The sequence below is a fragment of the Tiliqua scincoides genome, chromosome 4, assembly GCF_035046505.1.
Source record: "Tiliqua scincoides isolate rTilSci1 chromosome 4, rTilSci1.hap2, whole genome shotgun sequence".
Classification (NCBI taxonomy): domain Eukaryota; kingdom Metazoa; phylum Chordata; class Lepidosauria; order Squamata; family Scincidae; genus Tiliqua; species Tiliqua scincoides.
The window spans coordinates 206,864,556-206,890,601 of NC_089824.1; the positions used below are offsets into that span (position 1 = coordinate 206,864,556).

The 26,046-nt window shown below is 45.1% G+C and overlaps 1 protein-coding gene across 1 annotated transcript; it reads right to left on the reverse strand.

Annotated features, from left to right (window-relative positions):
• Positions 1-167: 167 nt before the first annotated feature.
• SALL4 (spalt like transcription factor 4) lies at positions 168-25,644 on the reverse strand. Its single transcript, XM_066624371.1, has 4 exons — positions 25,569-25,644; positions 4,358-6,886; positions 2,557-2,855; positions 168-602 (listed from the first exon to the last, which is right to left on the reverse strand). The coding sequence occupies exons 1-4, from the start codon at positions 25,642-25,644 to the stop codon at positions 168-170; spliced, it is 3,339 nt and encodes a 1,112-aa protein (XP_066480468.1).
• Between the last annotated feature and the right edge of the window lie 402 nt (positions 25,645-26,046).

The window sequence follows — 26,046 nt, forward strand, 5'->3', positions numbered from 1 at the left end:
TTTGCGCAAAACAATGGCATGATTGTACTCTGGGCAACCATAGAATCATTTGCACATCAAAAGAGGAAAATAAGGATACTTGAGGTGTAATCTCTTAAAAATATATATATTTTTATATATATAGGCCTGTATAGTTAATTTTAAAAATCCATTCTGCCTCCTCCGTTTTAATTAACAGCAATTTTGTTCTCCTCCATAAAATGAGGGAATTGGCATTTTGATACATTGTCTGCTTTACTGCTGTTGGACTTTTCCATCTCTGAGCCAATTGTGGACTGGGAGCCATCAAGCTTGGAGACTGTGGCAGAATTCATTGCTATATTGATGGCTGCGCCTCCTCCAGTTGTGGTGGGAAGAGAAGGTATACCACCACTCTGGATCACAGAGATCTCATTGGTCTTCATTGCTAAGCCATTGCTGAGCACTGCTGCATACTGGTTCCATGCCAAGGGGTCAAGGTTGACCGATGGAGGGATGACATCTTTGGGAAACATCTCCGTTACTTTCTTTGGATCATTGCTGAGCAGAGCCATGGGGTTATCGATGGACAATCTTCTCCCACGTCTGGCAGAGTTGCTCCACATGTGAGTTCCAACATGGACCTTATAGGAAAAGAGAACATTGGGGAGGGGAATATATCAGTTGATCTTTCCACTTAATGTTAATCTTGCAACACTTCAATTGGGGGTGAGGAATCCACAGATAAAGAGGACCCACTGTAGTCTGTTTGCCAGTAATGTCTTCAGATGCTTCCTGTTGCCTACAAAATTCTAAGGGGTGTTTGTCTCTTTTGCCTCCTGCCAAGGGGATTTTCCTTTGGATCATCTACAAAACTACCAGTGACCACTTTCAGTATTGCAATTTTCCTATGCCTGTCACAAAACCACCATCACATCAACCAATTTGTAAACTCCTTCTTTATCTGCACACCTCCGACAAGCATGCCATTCCATATGCACCCTATAGTAGTTTGTGGTAAATTTCAGAAGGTCTAAAAATCCTGGGTAGAGGTCTGGCAACCCCATCTCCAAAAACAACCAAAAAAACAAAAAACAAACAAAATATAAAGCTGAAAATAGGTACAGAAAAGGGCCTTTATGAAGAAAGGCTAAGGGCGCAATCCTAACTTGGACTTGGGCCGCCCCAGGAGGGTTGCAAACGTGCCATAAAGCACGTTTGCACCTCCGTGGGAGGAAGCCACGTCCGTGGAGGCTGGCAGAAGCCTCCTCGGTGGCTTCCTTGCAGCCGCTTGTGTCAGCGCACCTGCAAAGGTATGCATAGGGTGTGTGGAGGAGGCGGGAGGGAGGTGTTTCTGGGTGGGGGGAGGGCGGGGGATGGGTGCCCCTGGGGGCGGGTGTGCAGGGAGCCGGGGCAGGGCTGGGACCCAACAGTTATGCCGGATCCCAACCCCCGTCCCTGCGGAGGACGGAGCAGCTTCAAGCTGCTCCGCTCTCCTTGGACTTGCGCCACCTTCAGAGGTGGCGCAGGTCTGAGGAGACCCATAGGGGTGCGCAACCCTTACCCACGGGTAAGGGGAAGAGCTTCCCCTTGCCCCTGGCTGAGCCACTGCAGTCAATGAGCCTGCGCTGAATGCAGCGCAAGCCTCCTGGTTTGCCTGCTCCAGTGCAAGTTTGGATTGCACCCTAAAGCAATGATGGCAGACCTCTTGGGTTCAGCATGTCACAAATTCAGAAAATGCCTAACATCTCTTTGCTGGTATGTGACACCCCTCAGATGAAAAACAGTTCTTTACCTATTCGTTTATTTTTAAAAATACAGTCAAATCTATGTGGTGCTATGTATTATATAAAGAAACATCAAATAATTACAAAAGTGAAATAAAAGTAAAACAAACTCAGTTGTTGTTGGGTGTTGGCATGTCACCCAAGATGTTGTGGCATGTTACCTTTGACCCATATGTTATAGGGTCACCATCTCTGGGTTAAAGCCTATGGACTTTTTCCTCCTCACTTAGAAAAAAGACAGCTGAGGAGGGACATGACAGGTATGTAAAATTATGTACGGTGTATAGAGAGAAGCTTTTCTCCCTCCCTTTCTTGTAATATTAGAGAGCAGTCATCCAATGGAAGGGCTAAGAAGAAGATTCAGTGCAGACGAAGAGAGGATTGTTTTCATACCATCTCAGGATGGCAAATTCCATAAATTTATGGAATTTTGATGCTGAGATGTTACGAAAACAGTCCTGTCTTTGTCTGTACTGAGGCCTGGTCTACACATGGGGCCAAATGATGTGGGAATGAGGTCTGAGGCAGTAAAATGAAGGATCAGGGGGATGGATGGACGACCATTATTTGAATCATCTCCTACACTGCCTGCCAAAAAGCGTTTTTGCCAGTTAGCAAACCCCCTCACACCCAGTGTTAAAAACTGACATTTCCTTTCCTTCCTATCTGCAGCCTGAAGTAGTACAGTTCATTCTACCACCTGATTTTTGCTTCATGTGAAGACCAGGCCAAAATTCTACATGGGGGCGGGGTGAGGAGAGACTCTTCATTCCTTGTATCAAAATGCAATCAACGTGCTTCTCTTGCTCACCTTGAGGTTCCCTTTGGTGGTGAACGCTCTTCCACAGATGGAGCACGCAAATGGTTTCTCACCCGTGTGAGTCCGTTCATGAATCTGAAGAGCGCTTGCTGAAGAGAAGTTCTTGCCACACGTAGTGCAGATATGCTGTTTAGCAGGACGGCGAGGGGGTGGCACCAGAAGAGATACACCAGGTGACAATGCAGGGGGGCCAATAAAATGGCTTGTGCCAATAGGACGATCGCTAGGAATTTCCATTTTGATGAGAGCTGGTGGTGCTCTGACAAAAGCTGCATGGACACTGCTTCGGCCTGAAGAAGAGTCATAAGAACATACTATGGGTGAGTACTCTGCTTGCACTGCACAGATACGTAAATAAGTAAGGTAAAGATCTGAATTAACTGTGGATTACTGGAGGGTTTATTTGCGGGGCAGGGCGGAGGTAGTATTTTCATGCTTGCTGCCATTTCTGTGCTGGAAATGATACATTTCCCCCCAGAATGACCTCTGGGATTGGTGCAATGTAGAACCATTCACAAGGGTCATTCTGAGAAAAACTGGTGGCTGTGAGCTACTGTGTGAACCATTGCTGCTAAGCTCCCCCTCCTGCCCCATTTTGCACCCTGAAGATCACTCAAATGACACCCTCTCCCATTTTCACTTCTGTGAATGGAACAAGAGCAACAGGGTGGCTTTTTTGGTTAAGCACTAAACATTTTTTGAGGAAGGAAAAGCCCTGGATGCTTCAACTGTCTAGCGTGCACAGGGGCACACAAGTACTCATGAGACTGTACCTGGCTGGTGGTGCTGCACACAATAAATCCACACCACTAGCATACCACCAATGGCACAAATGCAACATAGGCAGGTAAGAGCACAGGGACTGGGAACACTGGACAGGAAAGAAACCATGTGGGAGTAGTAGGACAGGAGTACAAGGCACTGCAACTCAGCCCAGAAGCCCTGCCTAAAGTGTGGCCTACTCTGACAACCCCAGCCAAGATATTTCAGGCATTTATAGATCACCATTGCATGTGGAGAGAGCCATATACCAGATTCTGCATGTGCACAGTCCATTTCCCCCATACTAAAACATAATTCTATATCATAGCAATGTGTGGCCATTTTATTAGCTCCTGCCAATAATGTACGCAACCTGCCAATAATGTATTATAGGCTACCAGCTGCTCAAGACTTCCTTCACTCCTTAACTTCCAGGGAGACATTACTTCTCTCAATACTAGATTGGAGTGTCACCAGCAAACATGCTCAGGAACAGGTTTAGGAGAGCCCAAAGAAAGGTGCATCTTGCAGAATCCACTGCCTCAAGATGTAGCTATAGATTAAAAAGTTCAGACAGCCTAAAAATGAAAGAAGGACCACATAAATTCATGGAGGACAGTGCTATCAGTGGCTAAGAGCCACTGACTGCAAAACTGGACCTCCATATTCAAAGGTAGTGCACCTCTGAATATCAGACATAGGGGACAAACAATGGGATGGCTGGTGTCTTCATGCCTGGTTTGTGGACTTCTTAGAAATAGCTGGCTGTTGGAAATGGGATAGATGAAGCTCTGCATGCGGGTCAGTTCTTATGTACCATTTTGCATCCCGCTTAAGGTCACATAAACAAAGCATTTAGATCAGTCTTCTGGAGAGTTTTAAGACATGAGCAGAATACCACAGAACACCCAAAAAACTGGTTGGTCTGCTATAGATAGTAAATTTTTAACATCCACTCCCACCCAAAGATTTAAGTTAGAAATGTCTCTAACTATATATAGAAGAACTGGAGGGGAAAAAGGCAACTCACCATATTCTCCATTTGGGAAGTGTAACCCAGGCTCTTCTTTGATAACCTTTCGACCAATATTGCCATAAGTTAGATCCAAAGCACTCTCTCTTTCTGTGGGATGGATTTCGGGACCATCGGGCTTACTTCCCACCGCCCCATCTTCTGGGATGCTAAAACCTGGAGACTTAGACCTGGTGCTCTCTGCTTGACTATTGGCTGGAGACAATGCTGGGAAGGAAGCGGATTCAGATGCAACAGGACTCCGGCTGCCATTCTGATAGTCTGGATCACCCAACGCCGAGGAAGAGTCATTCGTCATTCCATCACTCTCTGCCGAACCATTGTCACTGGACTTCAGGCTGCTTTGCCGCTGTAAAGTCAAAGCCGAATTCACCATTTTCATTTGGTTTTCCAGCACTGAAATGCTGGAAAACACAGAGCTTGAGGGATCGGGCTGAGCATTTCCAGGGGTGGGCGATTTAGAAGAGTGACTTGGGCCATCCTGCAATTCCAGGTCACCTTCTGTCTCCATGCATTCCACGTTCTCATCTGGACAACATGGGTCTCCATTTTTCTCAGAGGTGGTGGCCTCTACAGTGGGAGTATCATGTGCATTCTCAGGAACTGGCGTATTGGGGATTTGTCCCCCCATATGCATACGGATATGCTGCTGCAACACCACTGCGTTGGTGAACTTCTTCTGGCAGATAGGGCAGGAGTGTTGCATCTTCAAGGGTGTGTTTGCCCGGTGTACTCCATAATGGGTCTTCAAGTTACCTTTGGTAGAGAAGGCGCGGCCACAGAGCTTGCACTTGAACGGTCTTTCGCCGGTGTGAGTGCGGTAATGCATTTTGAGGGAACTCTGGCAGCTGAGGACTCTGTGGCAAATCAGGCACTCATTGGGGTCAGCTGTGGATTTCTCAATATTCTCCACCAGCTGCTGGAGTTTTGTCGTTTCAGAACCTTGCTCACCTGCTCTGCCTATGTGAAAGGCACTCACGCTGCAGCCAGCCTGCGGGGAGCTCCGGGTCTGCTCAATCCCCGACTCCTGACTGGCCGCACCCGATGAGGAGCCACCTTCACTTTCTGGAGAAGGCCCGGGCTGCACGTCGCTCAGGAGCACACCACTGAAAGAATCTTTGCTACTTGCTAGGCTGGAAACATTCTGCGGCAAGCCAGCACCCACTGAGCTTGGCAGAGAGGTCAAAATAGGCTTGGTATCCACAATAAGGTTGGATTCATCCAGGGGCACAGACATCCCGTATGGTATGCCACTGCTAGTGGGCACATTGTCAAGGTGTTCGGGTACCGGATAGGGATTCATTTTGATGTGAGGATATCTGTCTTTATGCCGCTGGAAATGCACTTTAAGGTTTCCTTTGGTCGTAAAACGATTGCCACAAATGTTGCACTTATAGGGTCTTTCGCCAGTATGGGAGCGGAGATGAATCTGCAGGGCACTGTCATTGCCGAACACCTTGCCGCAGAACTTGCACTTGTATTTGAATAAGGCCTCTTCCACGTTGGGCTTGCTTTCAGACACGTTCACATTTGGCAGCTTTCCTTTTCCTTTCTTGGAAGGATCAACCGCTGAGGAAACAGCAGCAAGCGGGCTTTGGAAGATGACTGGACCGGACGACTGAGGTAGCAAAGGGCTTTGGAAGCGCGACATGAGGGAGCCCGGCAGGCTTTTGTTTGTGTCAGGCTTCAAGGAGATGGAAGGTGCCAGCCCGCCAGCCAGAGAGACAGCAGCAGCAGCTGGAATGCCGACGGTCGAATGAGGTAGTTTGCCTTGTTTCAAGGATTCCAGTGATAGGCTTTGGTTCCCAGCTTTCTGTCCAATTAAAGCAACAGCAGCAGACAGTTGTTGGGACATGTGAGCACCTAAAGCTTTGAGGGGGTCTGCAGCAGCAGCGATGGAAGGATGCAGGATGTGCGGGGCCATCATGGCTACCTGGATACGGATTTGCTCGGTGAGCTGGATCTGCTGGAGCTGCTGTTGCTGTAGACACACGAGCTGCTCGAGGATCATCGGAATAGCATTGAGGCCAGCCACTGACGGAGACAATGTCTCTGAGGTACACTGGTTGACAGCCACTTTAGTGCCACGTATCGTCTGCAGAGTCACATTAGTGTTTGGTACTTTGGGCTTGGGCAGATAGCTTAACCCAGGAGCTGCGTGACCAACAGGGGGCTCCGTTTTTAGATATACCCCTCCAGCTGGTTCAGAAGTGATCCGCTCACCTCTCTTTTCCACAGAGCTAGAGCAACTCTTTGCATGACTCTCCTTGGCAGTTCTACTGTCCAGCCGACTGTTTGGAAAACTCCCCAAGGAGCTATCGGGGAAGTCTTCCAGGGGCACCGTTCCCTCACCTTCATTCATGATTAGGACAGGTGGTGTTTTAGTGCAATTTTTCTTATGCTCAAGGAATTCAGAGAGGTCAAAGAACTCTGCACAGCATCTCTCACAGATGTGGGTGTCCTCTGTTCGGCACCTTTTGGAACTCATTTCACCATCTCCGTCACCTGGGACATCTCGTGGACTCCCTAAAAAGGGCACCGGAAAGAGAAAAGATGACTCAGAGCCAAATAGCAACACAAACTGAAAGTTACAATCACATTTTGCAGCAGGAAGAGGCAGCTGGTAGACAAAGACATTTGCTGAATGAAATCCCACAGATACATGGTCCAATATAGAGAATTTTCAAATATTCAAAATGGGAAGAGATGGTAGACTGAATGGGCCAGATCCTGTCTGTTCTGACCAACAGTGGCTAACCAGGGTCGAGGACTTTCCTGACACTGCCTACAAAATGACTGGAGGTGCCAGCAATTCAACCTAGGACCTTTTGCACATAATGCAAGCATATTAATCACTGAGCTACGGCCCATTTCTTGATATTTCAGGAGGACAGATTTCCCCCTTAACGCCATAGTCCAGTGGTTCTCACACATTTAGCACCGGGACCCACTTTTTAGAATGAGAATTTTGTCAGGACCCAGCAGAAGTGATGTCATGACCAGAAGTGACATCATCAAGCAGGAATATTTTTAGCATTCCTAGGCTGCAATCCTACCCACACTAACCCAGGAGTAAGTCCCATTTACTATCATTGTTAAAAGAATATACATAGTAGCTTGTTAAAAGTACAGGTCTGTAACATGTCCCCAAATGCCATGGTAGCTTCAAGTCTAATATATTGAAAATAAAATATTGAAATGAATGGGGACCCACCTGAAATTGGCTCATGACCTACCTAGTGGGTCCCGACCCACAGTTTGAGAAACACTGCCGTAGTCCATTCTAAGGGAAAGTACATTCTGTGCAAGAACACTGATACCCCCAAACTCTAAAGTAGGATCTATGTACTAAAGTCCTCATAGAGAAAGTCTTCAGAGGTTCAACAATGTCACAGATGCCAATACACGTTATTATAACTTCCCTTTTGTAGTTTTTACATCCTCAGTCTGTTCTTGTCTCCTCCCATCCCATGGAATTCTCCTCCTCCCCTGGCATTCTAATGGTCCCATAATTCTAATACAAGCCAGGCTGTCTGGCATAGGCTGTTGAGCAAAGATCATTAGAAGACAGGGCACAAAATGATGGATTAAAAAGGATTTTTTCTACTTCCTGCCACCCTCTGATACTTATGACAGCATGCATACTCGAGATGATCTGAGTGGTCTTAGTAACTTCTAATTTATCTGTGTTAAACCTTTTTAAAACCACCATATTCTACTCAGAATTCAGGTGCTAAAAGTGTGGACTTGGTCATCCTTTCTATGTACATAAGCAAGTGGAAATTCTAAACTCTTTAGTGAATGCAATTACCAACCCTTTCAAATGAACAAATACAGAACCTAAAGGACATAATATTGGGTTCATGGTGCTAAGCATTTGTTCATAAAACTCTCAGGGCCAATCCTTTCCAACTTTCCAGCACTGGTGCAGGTGCAATGCAGTCCCAAGATAAGAGAACAAATGTTCCCTTACCTTGAGGAGGCCTCCATGACTACCTCTGCAACATAGGATGCAGCACATACCCCATTGTCATGGTTGCACTGGAAAATTGGATAGCATTGGGCCTTCAATCACTTTGGTTTAAAAGCTCACTTTCAAAATACACTTAAGACTACAATCCTATACACACTTTCCTGGGAGTAAGTCCCACTGGACACAGTGGAACTTACTTCTGAGTAGATATGCATACAATTGCACTGTTCAGGTGGACACACAACTCTCAAAGCCAGGTATACATCACAAGCTATATACGAGCAATGCATGTCCATCTCAAAAATTATATTTTTAACACATGCAGGGTGCTTTTCCAGGCGAAGATTCCACATCATAGGGAAGTGCTTAGTTTGCAAAAGTCCGCAATGTCTTTTTAAAGTGTTGTTAGGACTCCAGCCTAGAATAAAATCATTTGAAGCAGGTGCCTTAAGCACATACACACAGCCTTAACAAGACAGCAGAGTAACTGCATTAGGTTCTCTTTTGTCAGGAAATTAGAGTAAGGATAGCAGGTTGCTATGTCAGAGGGCTACAACTCTATGTAGATAGCAAACTTGGCAACTTCTCATTTTAGAAGTTAGGCACTACTCTGAGTTTCAAGTTAATAATAATAAAATAAAACTTTATTTTTATCCCGCCCTTCTCCCTAACGGGACCCAGGGCGGCTCCTAACAGGACCCAGGGCGGCTAAGTTGTCTGTAGTGTAGGCCCCTGAGAAATCCCAGGGGGGGTTTGGTCATGATGTGCTGGAGGAAGAGTTGTCTCAGAGCATGTTCTAACTGTTTTCCCCCTGGGGACCCCCCCCCAAGCATCTGGAATGCTCCTGCGAATGCAAGAATTAAGAACTTCAGCTCATTAGCAGTACAGTATAGTGGTTACCTTTTACTTACTATGATGAAGGAAAGAGCCTCTGAACATGTATAGTCTCATCACTGAGCAACTACTCTCCCCCCACAGTTAACGGGGGAGAGGGGTAGTGTTAGAAGGCAAGAGCCTTTTATGCAAGCTTTAGCCTCACAGCATCCTTCACCAACTGCATTCCAATAGCTGCAGCACAGATTACTCCCTACAATGCCCAAGTTCCTTCCCATTTTCTCACCCTCGCCTCCCTTCCAGCTGTACTCTTTGATCAAACAACTTGTTTGATCCAACTTGTTTAAACTGATCAAACAACCAATCCTACAGGAAATGCCTTACTAAGCTAGTAGCATTTGTGAGGACCCCTTCTGCCTTCCCTTCATTTCGACCCATGTTTGTTTCCCAGTGGCTTTAGGAAGGTAGAAAAATTTCTTGACTCCACCATTGTGCTCTGACTATTACCTAGGAATTTTCAACAGAGAACTAGGAAAAAAAGTGGATGTGGGAAGAAGGTGACAAGCTGCACCTGCTGAAATTCCCTCCTCTACACAATTGGTAAAGGACCAGGAGCCCTAAAGTTGAAAGGATGGCCACACCTTAATTAAATCATTAGTAACCTTTTCTGTACAAGCTTAATTGGCTATTTTGTCAGGTGTGATGCTTTGACAAAACTATGTTTCAGAATTCTACAGGGCAGTATTTCTCAAACTATGGGTTGGGACCCACTAGGTGGGTCACGAGCCAGTTTTAGGTGAGTCCCCATTCATTTCAATTTTTATTTTTAATATATTAGACTTGATGCTACCATGGTATGTGACTGCATTTGGAAAAACGTTACAGACCTATATTTTTTAACAAACTACTATTCTTTTAACAATGATAGTAAATGGGACTTACTCCTGGGTAAGTGTGGGTAGGATTGCAACCTAGGATTGCTTGATGGTGTCACTTCTGGTCATGACAGCACTTCTGGTGATCCTGACAGATTCTCATTCTAAAAAGTGGGTCCTGGTGCTAAATGAATGAGAATCACTGCTATAGGGTCTTTTTTTAAACCCTTCTCTCAATATCCATACCTTGATATCAATACCTTGATGTTTCCTGGGGTCTCAGTGAAAAAATCTCATCCTGAGCTAGTCTGCATAGAGCAAGTAAGAGACACCTGGTTACTTACTATGATCAGAGATCAAGCCAGCCAACTTCAGTTAAGATTGTTTGAAGATATTCCTTAGGGGCATTTAATATAGTTCAACAGTAGGCAAAGGTATTCAAAAGAGTAGCAAGCAAAGGTCAGGTATTTGAAAAATCCAAGATGCTAAGTGCCAAAAGGAAAAATTTCAAAGTTGTTAATGATCATGAACATGCTGTAAAGGTACAAGTAGCATTTATACACCCACAATTAGAGCAAGTATGAATCATTTAGGCCAACAAAACTTTTATGGAAGTGGAAAGTGTCAGGGTCTGCTGGAACAAGATATTCACGCTTTCCCCTCCTCGGAAAGGGAGATACAAGCATGTTTTAATGCCAACACACACAAAAATGGCTTCCTACGCAGAGATGGAAACGGTGGTTTTGCAAAAATTTTCTTCAAGCAGAGCAAGTAAAACCGCCAGAGGAATGCGGCATCAGATTTTGGTCCCGCTTGCAAACTTTTTGAGAATGAATTTCAATGTATGCTTGCATTCCTCAGTCACCTTGAGAAATTTCAACTCAGCAGTTACAATTAAAATGTACATGTCTAACTATGGTATAAACGAACCCATCTAACAATAATATACTTAGTACTTGGATATGTTGAGCAGAGTATACAGGAAAGGAGACATACTTAGCTAGCATCAGTGACAAGAAACAAAAAGCAATCATAAATTTTATATAGATTTGTTTTGGCAGTCACTTATTTCATCAAAATGGCTGTGATGTGCAAGAAGGTCCCAAAGCTTCATTACTGGATTCAATTTAATTGAGAGTTTTTACATTATGAAAATGTTCACAAAGCTTCATATACAGAGTTGCATGGATATACTGAAAGAATACAAAGTGGGTCAGGATTATCCACATACTGCATTGCAGAAGGAACTGAGAAAGAACAGTTTGTCCAATATTACTTAGTGGATTCATAGCAGAGCAATTTGTATTTAGTACTTGCCAGTTCATTTTCTTACAGCACAATCCTATGCATGTCTACTCAAAAGTAACTCTTGTTGAATTCAGAAGAGCTTACTCTCAGCTAAGTGTGTGTAGGACTGCAGCCTTAACCATCCTCACTGACCTAGCTTTCTCTCAAAATGGACACCATCATAGTTATGGCTTCCACACCAGCACAACCAAGACCAAAAGAGTATTTTACTGCACACAGGGTGGCCAGATGTCATAACCACAAAAGAGGACCAGGCACCCCAAAATGTAGGGCATCCAAGAAAAAGGTAAGACATGACAAAATAAAAGCTAAACAGTTGCAAATTGATTTCATGTGTTTAAGCACTATATTACTTATTATTAAATTTAAAACTGTGATACATATAAGGTATTCATTACAAGAAAGGTATGTGCTGCCTGCTCACAGGGAAGAGGACATTTAAGTTCTTTTCCTAGGACATAGCCTGGAAAAGGAGGACATCAGGTCACCCTGACTGCACACAGAGTACAGGCACTAGGGGTCCTTTGACATTTTCTGTGCAGCATTTTCCTCATTTGAAAAGGCAAGCTGTGTTTCCAATTTAACCCCACTAGTTCTCAGTGTCCATGAATCTCCTTTGTAACCAGATCAGTACATAGTTTTATTTCCTTTGCAACCAGAACTTATTTTCCTCATAGATGTATTTCAGGCTACAGCAGTGTTTCTCATCCACCAGTGGTATTTGAGGTGGTGTCTGGTGGCACTTCTAGGACCCCTGGACATGGGCAATGAGACCAGGAATGCGACAAACAGCTGTAGGAGGCTCCAAAGCATACTTCTCTGCGCTCAAAAAAGCTCTCCCGTCCACCCTGAGCCTCTTACTGGTCATAATGCATCTGGCTTCCCAAACCAGAAGTAACTAGCAATGATGTCATCACCAGTTACTTCTGGTGGTACTTTGAATAGGTGGATTGTGTGAAGTAGTACAGTGGAGGACAAACACTGAGAAACATTGGGCTACAGTACTGTACTTACTTCAGTGTATGTGGGCAACAATATACTTGCTACATAGAGCCACTCACTAGTAGTGTCCAGTCACTTGTCACAAGATGTGCAGTTTCCACGGCAACATTCCATGGCAAATGTTGGCATGCATGGCAATGTTGGCACACAGAGACATGGCAAAGGTCATCTCACTGTTTGACTGGATGCTTCTGGGTATCCATACAGTTGCAACAGCAACAGAGCAGCTCACTTCAGACATCATGCTCACCAATCAGCAAATTATTTTTTAGCAAACAGGGGTGCCCTGCAGGCTTAAGCGCTCCTTTCTTCTCTCACTCTCAGATCTGAGAGGCAACTGACAGTTTGACTGGTTCAGATGCCCCAGTAAAGCACAGTTACTGCTAACCAGGAAAGACAGGCAGAACATGAGAGGCAGTTGATCACAATTATAATATCTGAACCAGACCAATGAGCACAGTAGTTGCCCAGTCCCTTTCGGGTTGGTTTCAGAAGACACTGAATAAGCAAAGATTTCCTGTTTTGAGCACCGATTTCCCGTTTTTATTAGCACCAATTTCCTGTTTTAAGGCTTTATTCCCTGCCTACAATCTGAAAAGATTCTCAAGGTGGCTTACAGTAAATGGTACAATAAAAAGATGTATTTTTTAATAAATAAATAGATAAATAAAAAGATGGCACAACTAAAAGGAGATGCTAGGATCACAAGAACATGGTTTTAAAACCTCTCTCCAGCTCTTGGGGGCTCCATCTCCTTTCTCTGCTGCCTAAGGGAAACATCCTCACCTACACCTACTGCCAGACAGTACCATGCAAAACTTCTGTAGCAGCAAATGCAGATAGACAATTATTCACCTAGTGTTTTCCACCACACCCCACTGATAATTGGAAGTGACCCTCAAGGAACCAGTTACACGTTCTACAAGACATTTATCTGCTTTTAAGGTTAACTGAAGAGACGAGTAGCCTAGGAGTCAAGTATTCTATTGATCCTTCATGTGTAACAGATCTCAACACCAGGTGTTGAGGTCACCTTGAACGTTCCTCAAGGTGGAAAAGAACACGAAATGGCAATTCTTTTCTCAGCTCTGACCTACAAGATACTACAACATCCACATGTAGGCCCCCACAATTAGCCTATTCCTGGCAGGGCCTGGCACAGACACAGAAGAAGCACCAAACGTTGTACTCCCGCATGGATGCCAAAAAAAGAACCTCCACATCAAGACTCTGTAGCACGCAAACATGGACCCTTGTTTAGCTTGAAGAATCACCACATTCAAAGATGTCTGAAAACTCACCTAGTCCAACCTTCTGTTAAAAGGCACCCTACATAGTCACAGGATCCCCACACGACAAGTTAGTTTGCTATTTTCCTATCCTCTAAGAAGCTCAGGAGATATACAAAAGGTTCTCTCTCCCTCCCGTGTCCCCCCATGTTATCTTGCCAATAACCCTGTAAATGGGTTCGGCTCAGACACTGGTCTGAGGTCACCCAGTGAACCCCATGCTTCAGTGGGAATTTGAACATGGGTCTCTCCAAGACTGATCTATCCACCCTCTAGAGCAGGGGTGTCAAACGCGTTTCATACCAAGGGCCAAACAGCATTCATGGTGCCTGCTGAGGGGCGGAAGTGATGTCATTAGGCAGGAAATGATGTCATTAAACAGGTCATAACCCAAAATAAGCACTTTTTCTCACTTAGGAACTCATTAGCTGTAAATGACACAAAACACACAAATCTTGATCATATTTCAAGATATGGGACAGCCATAATTTTCATGTGGGCTGCCCTTATAGCAGTAATACCTCAGCACTGCTCAGCAGCTGAGAGCCTGAGGGCCAGATAAAAAGCTTCTGCGGGCCGCATCCGGCCCCTGGGCCTTATGTTTGACACCCCTGCTCTAGAGAGGTTTATCCTCTGTATACCCCAATGTTCTTATTAGCCAGAGCAGGCAATCAGGTGTTTACAAGCCTGTGAAATGCCAATGAGATGGGAAGAGCTTATCTACATGAAGTCTTCTAAATTTTTGCCCAAGCATCCCAGAATAGAGTGAGCCTGTGCACTGCAGAGTCCAGCTCCACACTGCTAAGAAAGGACATAGTGACAGAAGCAGCAGCCAGCTACCAATCTATCCAATTCCAGAGCCCAGCTCTGAATAGACTAACTCTAGACAGGTGCCTGAGAGTTTTAAGCAGCAGGAGTGGAGTGCAATGACATTGGGCCAGTGTTGCCATTACCACCTGTGTGGCCTAGGGCAGCATCTTGCCAGTGTTCTACATTTTGACAGTTCTACATCATAACAGAACGGTGAAGGTAACAATTACAGTGGGATGCATGTGTAGAAATGAGCATGAAACCGTAGGAATTGCACGAGCAGCTAGCACTGCCATCTGAATGAGGCGGAGAGAAGTGAAGTGAAACCCAGAGCTCACAGAATGGAGGAGGAAGAGGATGAGAGAGAGAGAGAGAGAGAGAAAGAGAGGGGTGGAAGAGGTGGAATGGATGGCACGTACACGACAAAATTTTAGAATCTAGTGCAGTGGTTCTCACACTTTTAGCACAGGGACCCACTTTTTAGAATGAGAATCTGTCAGGACCCACCGGAAATGATGTCATGACTGGAAGTGACATTAGCAAACAGGAAATTTTTTACAATCCTAGGCTACAATCCTACCCAATCCTACTCAGGAGTAAGTCCCATTTACTATCATATATAGCAGGGGTGCTCAAACCCCAGCCCGGGGGCCACTTGTGGCCCTTTGGGGTTCTCAATCCGGCCCATAGGAAGTCCCCAGTTTCCAATGAGCCTCTGGCCCTCCAGTCTTGCTGGAGCTTCTGCTGGCCTGACAAAACTGCTCTCAGCATGTTTGAGGACTGTTTGACCTCTCACCTGAGCTGTGGAATAAGGGCTCCTTCCACTTCTTGCTGTTTCACATCTGTGATGCAGCAGTGGCAGCGAAGGAAAGGCTGGGCTTGCTTTGTGCAAGGTCTTTTATAGGCCTTGAGCTACTGCAAGACCTTCATTCATTCATATAAGTTCCATCCCTAACAAATTCATTTATGTAAATTTATTCAAATTTTAAATGTAAATTAATTCTTTTTTTTCCTGGCCCCCAACACCGTGTCAGAGAGATGATGTGGCCCTCCGGCCAAAATGTTTGGACAACCCTGGTATATACAATAGCCTATTAAAAGAACAGATCTGTAACATTTCCCCAAATGCAGTCACATACCATGGTAGCATCAAGTCTAACATATTAAAAATAAAATATTGAAATGAATGGGGAATTACCAGAAATTGGCTCGCGACCCACCTAGTGGGTCCCGACCCACAGTTTGAGAAACACTGATCTAGTGTATTGAACAGCCAGCCAATTTTTTAGATTAATTTGTATCCTGGAGTAAGGAACAACTGGCAATTGTGTTCCAGTGAACTAAAAACACAAATGGGCAGCAAGGAAGCCATTTACCGGTAAGTTTAAATCTAGGATACAAACTTACAACTCACCAAGCCCACTTTTATGGTTGGTGGTCACAAGGAGAGGTCACATACACAAGGTCACATACGCGATCCAATACTGCTTCCTGTCTGGGCCTTCAAAGACAAGGGATTGGCAGGACCGGGGCTGATAGGCTGTTTTGGCTGGGTAGAACAGAGGGTAAGTGAGCCCACTTTTAAAATTATGGTTCCAAACTGTATTTACTATGAAGAAGATGATCAGAGGTTAGGAGGAAGAGGAGGCAAAGGTACACACACTTACTATATCCCTGCCACTCTGGTTTGATCTCAGCTCCAGAGCACATCAACTTCCAAGATCTAGCACTGAAACACAAGCGGTAAGAATGCTGCTACATCGGTGGTTCCCAAACTGTATGTCAGGACTCACTTGTGGGTCACGACCTGATTGCTGGTGAGTCCCCAAAGGGTGATGGAAAGATCAGATAACTAACTGCCTCAAGGCCTGAGGCTATTCAGAAATCAGATACTGTAGCTGCTAATTACTGTGCAAAGAGCTCAGCTTCTGCAGTTTGCAAGCATGTGTAAATATAAGGAGATAAATGTCTGAGGGTATTTTTTTCTGGTTGTGTGTTGGCATCCTTCAGTCTTGGAAGACTATGGTATTGCGCTCTGAATGGTGGCTCTGGAACAGAGTGTCCTCTCCAGTGCGCGAAGCCTGGGTAAAGTAGGTATGGAGGATAGGCTGTTACCCATGCAGCAAATCCCCCCTCTCCACGTCGCTGAAATGGTCCAATGGAAAGGCAGAGGCCAATATGGTTGGTTCCAGCGGCGTCGCAGGAGTTGCCAGAACGTGACTGTGTTCAGCCATGAACTGCCTCAGGGACTCCGGCTCCGGATTTTGCCTCGAGGTTGACTCCTGAAGCCTTTTCCATAACTGGATGTAGCCACAAGGCAGTGGAGGTTTGGGATCAGAGTTTTCCTTCTCTCAGATGAGCTGCCTTCCCAGGCTGCCTTCCCAGGCTACCAGGTGGCTGTTTAGTCGCCTCTTACGACAAGTACAGCCAAACTGAGGGCCTATTCTTATCCCCAGCCCCCAGGGGAAATTTTCTGGTTATTATTACTTATAAAATACTTCTCCTTTCTAGATCTTTTTTTAAAGTCTGGTAAACCTAGGTGGGTCCCAATAGGGCGTTGCTTTAAAGAGTGGATCCTGGTGCTAAAAAGTTTGGGAACCTCTGTGCTACATGTTCCAAAGTGCTTTTGTCTTCCAACCCCAAAACAGTTTCTTTTCCCATTTAGTATTAGAAGAAAATAATTCCAGGTCAAAGCATGCAGTTCACGTTATGCATCACAGAGGGTCGCAAAGCTTTTGTTGTTTTTAAACAGTCTGCTTGTGCATCTCTCACAGAGCTCGTCTCCTCATAGCCCCTTATGACTACACTCAATATGCATGTGTAGCTGATAATGGCTGTGGGGGACCATTAATGCATCTGGGCCTGCCGTGTGGAAACCTATATGACCATGCAACTTGGCTCACACTCTGCTTCCAGCAACGAATCAGCAATGCCGTCTTGGTTTTAAAGAGGCATTTTTTCTGTGCAATACAACCTCAAACCGTGGTACCCGGGAGCAGTGCTTCTCAAAGTATCTGCTGGGGCGGACGAGCAAAATAAAATCAGCTCTCACCTCATCACTCCCGCTGTCATGTTGCCTCTCGCGAGGCTTGGCACACGTTCAACTTTCACAGCAAGCCTCAGGAGACTTCACAGCTCTGATCTGTTGAGAAGCCGGAAGCCACACAGGAGTTACGCTGTTGACTGGCAGCCTGCGTGGACCACAGTTTGAGAAGCACTGCCCTAGAGCAACTAACTGTCCCTGGTTCCCAATTCTCAGGACTGACTGAAGTCCCCACCAGGGCAGGGACAATGCATCTGCTTGTCATTACACTGCCTCTGCCTGTTGCCACACACTTTTCCGATTCACTTCCAACGCTAGCAGAGCAAGGAAATGTGTGGGAAGCACAATGGTCCACAACATTTTTTCAAATGTTTGGCATATAGATTTCCAAATTCTGCCAGGCTTGGGAGCAAGTAGAAGTCAACAGTAGCTGTTCCCACTATGTTGTTGCTGGCCCAGCAGTCAGCCAAGAGCAGGCAAGTGGCTTGCTACCTGCACCAGCTGCCAAACAGGTGAAGTTGCATGTAGACATCCACTGCCAGTCCACTGCCTCCTGAGAAAGTCACTTCGATCTTCTCCCATCTTTACAGATCCATCTTTCTAGAGGCTTTAATTATTTGAATCACCACTTTCCCTGCAGTAGCTGCTGCTCCAATGGCTGCAGACAGTGATAGCAAGACTTATCTTCCCCTTGTTAGGCCTGGGAGGTTGGGGAGGCAACCTCCTGGGGGGGGCTGTACATCTCTGGCAAGGATAGTACAGTCTAGTACAGGGGTGCCCAAACCCCGGCCCTGGGGCCACTTGCGGCCCTCGAGGCCTCTCAATGCCCCTCAGGGAACCCCTAGTCTCCAATGAGCCTCTGGCCCTCTGGAGATTTGTTGGAGCCCACACTGGCCCGACGCAACTGCTCTCAGCGTGAGAGCAACTGTTTGACTTCTTGCATGAGCTATGGGATGAGGGCTCCCTCCACTGCTTGCTGTTTTACATCTGTGATGCAGCAGTGGCAGTGAAGGAAAGGCCAACCTTGCTTTGTACAAGGCCTTTTATAGGCCTTGATCTATTGCAAGACCTTCATTCATTCATATAAGTTCATCTTTAATATATTCATTTATGTAAGTTTATTCAAATTTTAAATGCAAATTAATTCTTCCCCCCCCCCCCGGCCCCCAATGCAGTGTCAGAGAGATGATGTGGCCCTCCTGCCAAAAACTTTGGAAACCCCTGGTCTAGTATATCAAAATTGTAAACTGCCTTGAATGCCTTGGCAGAAAGGCAGTGTAAACATGGAATAAATAAAATACAAAAGAGTACAATTGATGCTTAGAGCTGTGGTAGTTTTCAAAACTAAGCCATACATGCATTTTGGAAATTGTGACTGCTACACTACAATTGGAGGTTACAGTAACCACCACCAGTTTAAAACCCATGCTCATACTATTATTCTAATATTACAGGACAGCCATTGAAGATGAGTTTTCACTAATGATCTTCACATTCACAACTACCTTGTGCAAGGATTAGACCCACTTTACAGTGGGCAAGCCATCAACAACTAATTTATCCAGACCCCACCTACACTTTGGAAGCTTCTAGCCAAACACTAATCTGAACACAGGCATCTCCAAGGCATTTTAGACCCCAACCAATGCTGGAAGCAATATTCAGTTTTCTTACTCCCTCCCTCAGATAACAGGGTTGTTATTCATCAACATCTTGTAAATAATTAGAATGAGTCAAACTTCCTGCTGAGTTTACTGCAATCACAATTAAATGAATAGAAAAGAATGACGATGTGCAGATTATGTGATCAATCTGATCACAATATTATACTGGAAACCCATGACAAAGGGCCCACTGATAACCCAGTTTAATTTACTCAAGTGCCTGCTACTGCTGGAATGAGCATGCCAGTTTCATGACATCTGTTTTAAAGCATATTTCACCCCACCCTGCATTACAGCAGAGATTAAGCTGATTAAATGGTCTTGCTTTTTAAAAACTTGCCCACTGACTCATAGATAAGGAGATTCTCAAATAGGCCAGTTTAAAAAAGAAAGAAAAGTTCCATTTAGCTAAAGCTAGCCATATTCAGGTTGTAATTCTAAATTTACTTACTAAAGAGTAAGCCCCTTTGACTCACTTCTAAACATATGTAGGAATGCACTGTTAAGTTTTATTTGTGCCAATGGGACCAGTGTTTCAGCACATTGAAAAAAAAACAAAAACAGGTCATCAGAATGCTTAATTTTGGCTGATAGTATCCCTTGTCTTCCCTAGAAGTACTCATTCCCTACACATACAGAAGCATAGGGTACTCTGATCCTCAATATCAAGCATGTTCATTGTGCATGGTGGGGGGAGGGGCTTCCAAAGGGCAACACTACAAACAAATGATTTGAAATTCTGAAGGCCTAAGTGTCTATTAAGCTGTATACCATCTTGGCCATTCATAAACAAGACTTTTCAACCAGTTCCCAGAACCTCCAAACAAACATTTTTTTTTGCACCAACAACTGTTCTGAACCATTTCTTCAGTTAAGATGTATAGCCTCATGTTCTATTAACATGGTCTGGGTTGCTTTCTTTCTCTTGCTGTTAAATATTTCCAGTATTGCAACCATGACTGCAGATACCACAGGATATTCTAAAAATCTGGATCAATGCCAGGTCATGGTAGATGTAGACTAGCAAGAACCTTTATGCTCAACCATATAACAAGCTAAAACTTAGCAGGCTTTTGATTTCAGCAGTCAGTCACAATCACATCACAGGCATTTTTGATCATCACACCATGGGTGAAACAGATCAGATTTTAAAATGCAATGTGTATTTTAAAAATCTTGCATAGAATTAGAGGAAAGAGAAATTAAACTTTGGTCAGAGTTACATAGTGCAAACCTAAACATGGAAGGAAGTTCCTTAGAAGCAAGAACCACAGACTTCAACAGAACTTACTCTCTCATAAGTGTGCATGTAATCACTAGCATTCTGAGAGAATTTTAGAAAACTTTATCAAAAGCTGACAAGGCTCCTGAATAAAGTGTCCTAAGTTACCTGCCAAGAGTCAAAACTTTCATGAAAAGGATGTACAAAGGCTATGAACAAGAAGCTTAATGGAATCAAACAGATGAGGACACGGTGTATTATAAGATGAAAACAGCTCTATGTGCAGAACAGAAGACTAATTGTGTTGGATTAAAATTACAAGCTAATCCACATGCTTACATTATCAGAGTCGTAACACTGTTTTTTAAACACACACCGCACAGAAAATGAAGCACAGTATTTCACAAAAACAGAGTCACAACTAATGTGTTATCTACACACAAGCTGGCCATTATTTTGCCTAGCTCTCTACTATTGGCCAATACTGCATTCCTCCAGTAGAATTAGTTAAATACCACTATATTTGCCTAGAGGATGCAAAAAATTGCAAGATCCCTAAATAAATTCATATTTTGCGATCTAACTCATGGTTGAAGTTAAAGATAGAACAGATAACTGCTGAATTATTTCCACTACCATACACCCACATACAGGATTAATTAAGGGGAACTGAGACCCCCACATCTTACTTGCTTGTAACAGCTCACGCACTGGAAAAGGGAGGGGGAGAGAAAGAAAAAGAAAGAAGCCCCCTTGCTTCTATTTCATCCAAGGTCCATTTCTTCTTCCACACTCAATTACTTCCACCAGCAAGTCCCCTCGACTATAAACAAGGCAGCTCCAGACCACACTTAACACTAGTACAGTGTTTAAGATCAAGTTAAACAGCAGAAAACCCCGCTGCCAAGGTCAATTGCATGAGAGTCCTAATTGTAAGCTTGACATCAACTTACCACCCACAGTAGGCAGGAGGAGGCAAAGGTTAGAGCAGCAGCTCTGTCAAAACGTCACAAGCTGCCGACTTTAGCCGAAAAGGCTCAATCACTACAACCAATATAGTGTTTCACTTGCATTTCAGGCAGGGAGGAAGGACCTAGGCATTTCTCACCACACCCGCCTCCCCAGCAGCCATCCTCAAACTGACATGCAGTGAGGATGAACAATTTGAACAAAACGAATGTGAACAAAGGTAGATCTCGGTTTGACTTTTCAATGGTTTTCCACCACTTGGTCAGCTGCACATCTCCCTAGTCTTTATAAGAACTTTCAAAACTTATTTTCAACACAAAATCTACCATCAATGCAGGTTTCTAAAGAATTGCCAGGAGATATTTATTTTATGTAGTCCTTTCCATTTTTTAAAATTTATTTAATACAAGGGCATCTTAAATTTTATTACTGTCTGATGCATTTACTTACACACACACACTGTATAAGGAGAGAAGAAGATACCCCAGTGTGGGTCTGGAAGAGAAATTATAAGTTTGTTTTTTTTAATTGTCACATTGCCTTGTTTCAACAAAAAGTCCTAATGTCTATTATCAAATGGAAAAGGCAGCTAAATCCTATGCAGGGGTGAAATGCTAATTTTGGTGTATAATTATTGTTCTCAAATGACCACCAGCTATATTTTTTTTGACCTGTTAATTGATCACCAATTTTACAGCTACATTTTCCGGGGGGGGGGGGGGGGGGAAAGCACATGGCATTGTTTTCAAAAGCTGATTCCCATATTGCTTGCAAATTTTTGCCTGTGATTCATTCCCTAAAGCTGAAAAGTGCTTGCCTTGATTATGCCTTATTGTCATGCCTGAGTATTGTCATGCCTGAGTATTCCCCAGTCAATGGGAAGGGGTCTAATTAGTTTTTGCCATTTTCACATTTTAAAATGCTAATAATTTGGGATAACCAAATTTCAGGATTTTTAACTCTTGGGTTTTGCACAAACTAGTTGAAGGCACTGATCTGACATACATCTATCCCTGTATTGTATATCACCTTTGGAGAAGAACTTCTGCTGTTTTTTTAAATCAATGAACTTCTGCAACAGTCAAGATCTACCCCACAGTACTAAACAATACAAAAGGCAAACAGCTTTGCTTCAATTTATAATGTTTCTTACCCCAGCTTTTTGAAAAATGGCTACCTTCTCTGTTGTAATTGCTAGGATCTTGAGTCTGGACTTGGCACCTGTAACTCCAAATCCCTGCTCAGCTACAAAATTTACTGGGTGTTCTTGGGAAAGTTTCTCCCAGCCTAGCCTACCTCATAAGGTTGTTGTGTGTCTAAATAAAGGAAGGCACGCTACAAGGGTAACACCACCACCACAACAGCATCTTAAAGGCAAGAAGTGGCATCTGATGAAGCAAGCTCTTGTCTGCCATAACTAAGTTTGCCGTCTTAAGATGCTACAAGACCTTTGGTTGCTAACAGACTAAACAGCTGCTCTTCCAAGAACCTGAATGGCTTACAAGGCTTCCAGCCATTTCATCCAGGCACCGAACAGACTTAGGACCTGCCTTGACGTTCTCTAATTATTCCAGAAGTCATTAGCAGAGCACCCAAGGGCTAGGCGTCCATTCATTTCTGCCCAGCCCACAGGTGCACTACACATTTGATCCCTGTTGGGCAGAAATAAATGCGGCCAGCAACTCTGCAGACCAGGAACAGAACACATACAAGCATCTCTCACTCCAAGGACAGATAGATGCCTTTTCTCCAGCAGTGCTAACTTCAAGCAGGCACCGCGTCCTCTGGGTGGCGCCAGAGAGCAACTGAACTTCCCGCAATGGCACGGAAAAAGTTACCTTCCAACTGTTCAGCCTGGCTGTATGTGTTTTCTAATGGATTGATAACTTATTGCAAGCCTGGAGGATGTATCCATCTCTCCCCCTTTACTAGTTAAGTTGCTCCACAGCGGAGGAGGGGAGTTGTATCCATTAAGGTAGGAGGCATTTCTTTAAAGTACAGTGAAAATGGATCCCAGGCTTGATCTTTGGAAACCAGGTGCCCGCACCGGGACACTGGATGCACGTAGGCACATCTCAGTCCTTTAACGATGACCCCCGCTTCTCCCCCCCACTTGGAGTATGCAACTCCAAGGGAGTCATTAACCCTTTTGTTTCAAGGCCGCCTCCGGAGCTGCAGAGATTTCCAAGGGGAAGCCTCACCTCCAACCCCCCACCCCACCCCCCTAACCATATGCACAAAGGAAAAACAGTCATGCATTAAACATGGGATTTATGGCCAGCTTGGCCCTTTTCTTAAATCACCATAAACCGGATCGCACGTTGGGACTCCAAAGGAAGGGGCAGCAGAGGCGCAGGGAGAGAAGCGTCCCCTCCCCAGCCTCTTGCAGGCTGCCACACAAGCCCCCCTCCCCAATTTATATTGTTATCAACCACTTCACGGTGGGGAGGGGGAGAGTTTATTCTGGGGTTTTTGACTGTAGAATCCAGCACACCTTTTCCCCCAAAACAGGATCATTTCATTATTTAAGATTTCATCCCGTTCTCCCCCAAAGTGTGTATGGGGGGGAGGGGCAAGTGAAGTCTGATCAGATTCACCGAATGCTCTAATCCTATCCACACTTTCCTGAGAGTAAGCCCCGCTGACTACAGTGGGACTTAGTTCTGAGTAGACATCCATAGGTTGGGCTCTCAGGTTCCAACCCTTTCTTACTTTCCTGGGAGTAATCCCCGTTGACTGTAATAGGACTGACTTCTGAGTAAACATGCATAGACTGGGCTGTGAATTACGAAATCCTTTAAAAAAAAGAAAACACTTTGATTGCTCTTCGAGGACAGATCACTCCACATTGCAAAGAGTTCCCGATCATAAAGTCTCCAGGGCTCCAACCTCGTCCCCCATCAGGTTCCGAGATCTCACTTTAATAAAGTTCCAACTTTCCAAAACACGCACCAAGCCAAAGCCTTCCTCCCCAGGCTACCGAGGAAGCGCTTAAGCCGCAGCACGGGCGACACTCATCACCGGGTTCCATGCGAGCCATTCCGAAAAGATCCCCCCCATCTGAGGGAGATCCTGAGAGGTAAAGTCAGGGATCGCTTCTTGTCCTTAAGAAAAAGTCAGGGAACCGGGGGGGGGGGAGAACCAGAGGAAAAGCAGCGGAGCGTTGGGGCAGATTGAAAAGATCTCCCTCTCTCCCCACCCACCGACCCCCCAAACACACCATATTAGCTCACCGGAGTTATTTTAGGAAGTCGGAAATCAAAGATGGCTGGAGGTCATGCTACAAAAGGTCCCGGGTGATTGCGATCTCTCTCTCTCCCTGGCCACAAGCAAAGCCCAAAGTTTTTTTTTTTGGGGGGGGGGGGGAGAGGAAGAGAGGGAGAAAGAGGAAGCACCCCATCCAAATAAGGAGAGACTGAAGGATGGATCAGGGGGGCAATATTCCCCCCCCAGCCTTGCATCACAAAAGGTGCTTTTCCCTCGCCTGCCCCCTCCCTCTCTGCAATAATCCCCCCCCCAAGTGGGGGAAAAGTTTTAGGGAGTTACCTTTTAGCAAAGTCCATTGGAAGAAAGAGGAGATTGTCCCACCCCAGGCAGAAAAGGATGCTAAGGAGCTCCTTATAACAAACTTCTTTTTGAGGGGGGGGTCTGGGTAGGGGTCGCAGGAGAGCCCCAGAATTTGGAGTTTTAAAAATTAAAAATTGAAACAATTTTTTTTCTTTCCTGTTATAATAAAAAGGGGTTCAGAAGCCAGATCAGTAGAGAGGGGTGGGGAGATCTGGGTGGGGGTCGCAGGAAGCTACACAAGGGCAAAAAATTTGGAATTTTAAAAGTTGAAGCTTTATTTTTTTTCCCCTCTTGTTATAATAAAAAGGCGTTCAGAGGTCAGATCCAGTAGAGATGATCCAGAAGAAAGCAAAGGATGGAAAACGAAAGGGAAAAAAATGGATATATTTTTTTTAATCTACGCACTATCTTGATCCGCTTCTACGATCCTTAGAAATAAGGCGCTGGGGATCCATCCCCAAGTGGTCCAGATCCCGAGAGGGTTTTGTGTGGCTGAGGACCTTCCAGAGCAGCAGTGGGGGGTGGGCGAGAGAAAGAAGCCAGGCACACAAAAGCCAGCACCCCCACCCCCCACCCCGGGGGCCCGTCCGATCCCCTGCTTGATCCCTCCTGCGCATCAATGAAAGTTGGGTGCTTGCCCGGGGTGGCTTACCACTGGCTCCACCCGGGGGTGGCTGCTGCTCCTCGGAGTGGATGTGCTGCGGTTTCGCCTGCTTGCGCCTGGACATGCTGCACACGCATCGGGAGCAAAATAGTAGCAATTTTTTCCCACCCCTGCAACACAACAAATTCCTAGAGTTGGGAAATTACTCCCAGGGAGTAGAATGCGCATGTCAGAGTAATTATGATTATCAATAATGCATTGCGATTTATCATGGGTCCCTGACAGCTGATTGGCTTGGGTCCAAGAGCTCACAGATTATTTAAATAAGGTCCATTGATCAGGGTGCAGAAGGGGACGCTGGGCATTGTAGTCTCCCTCCCACCCAGCCCTCTCCTGGGATGCTGTTTTTGTACATGTGATTGCAGCGTGGACGCTGAACACACACACAAACCCCCCCCCCCAGGAGTTAGTGGAGTGCAGCACTGTGCATTGCCAGTGCCTGATTGGATCAGATCTCCCTGGGAGG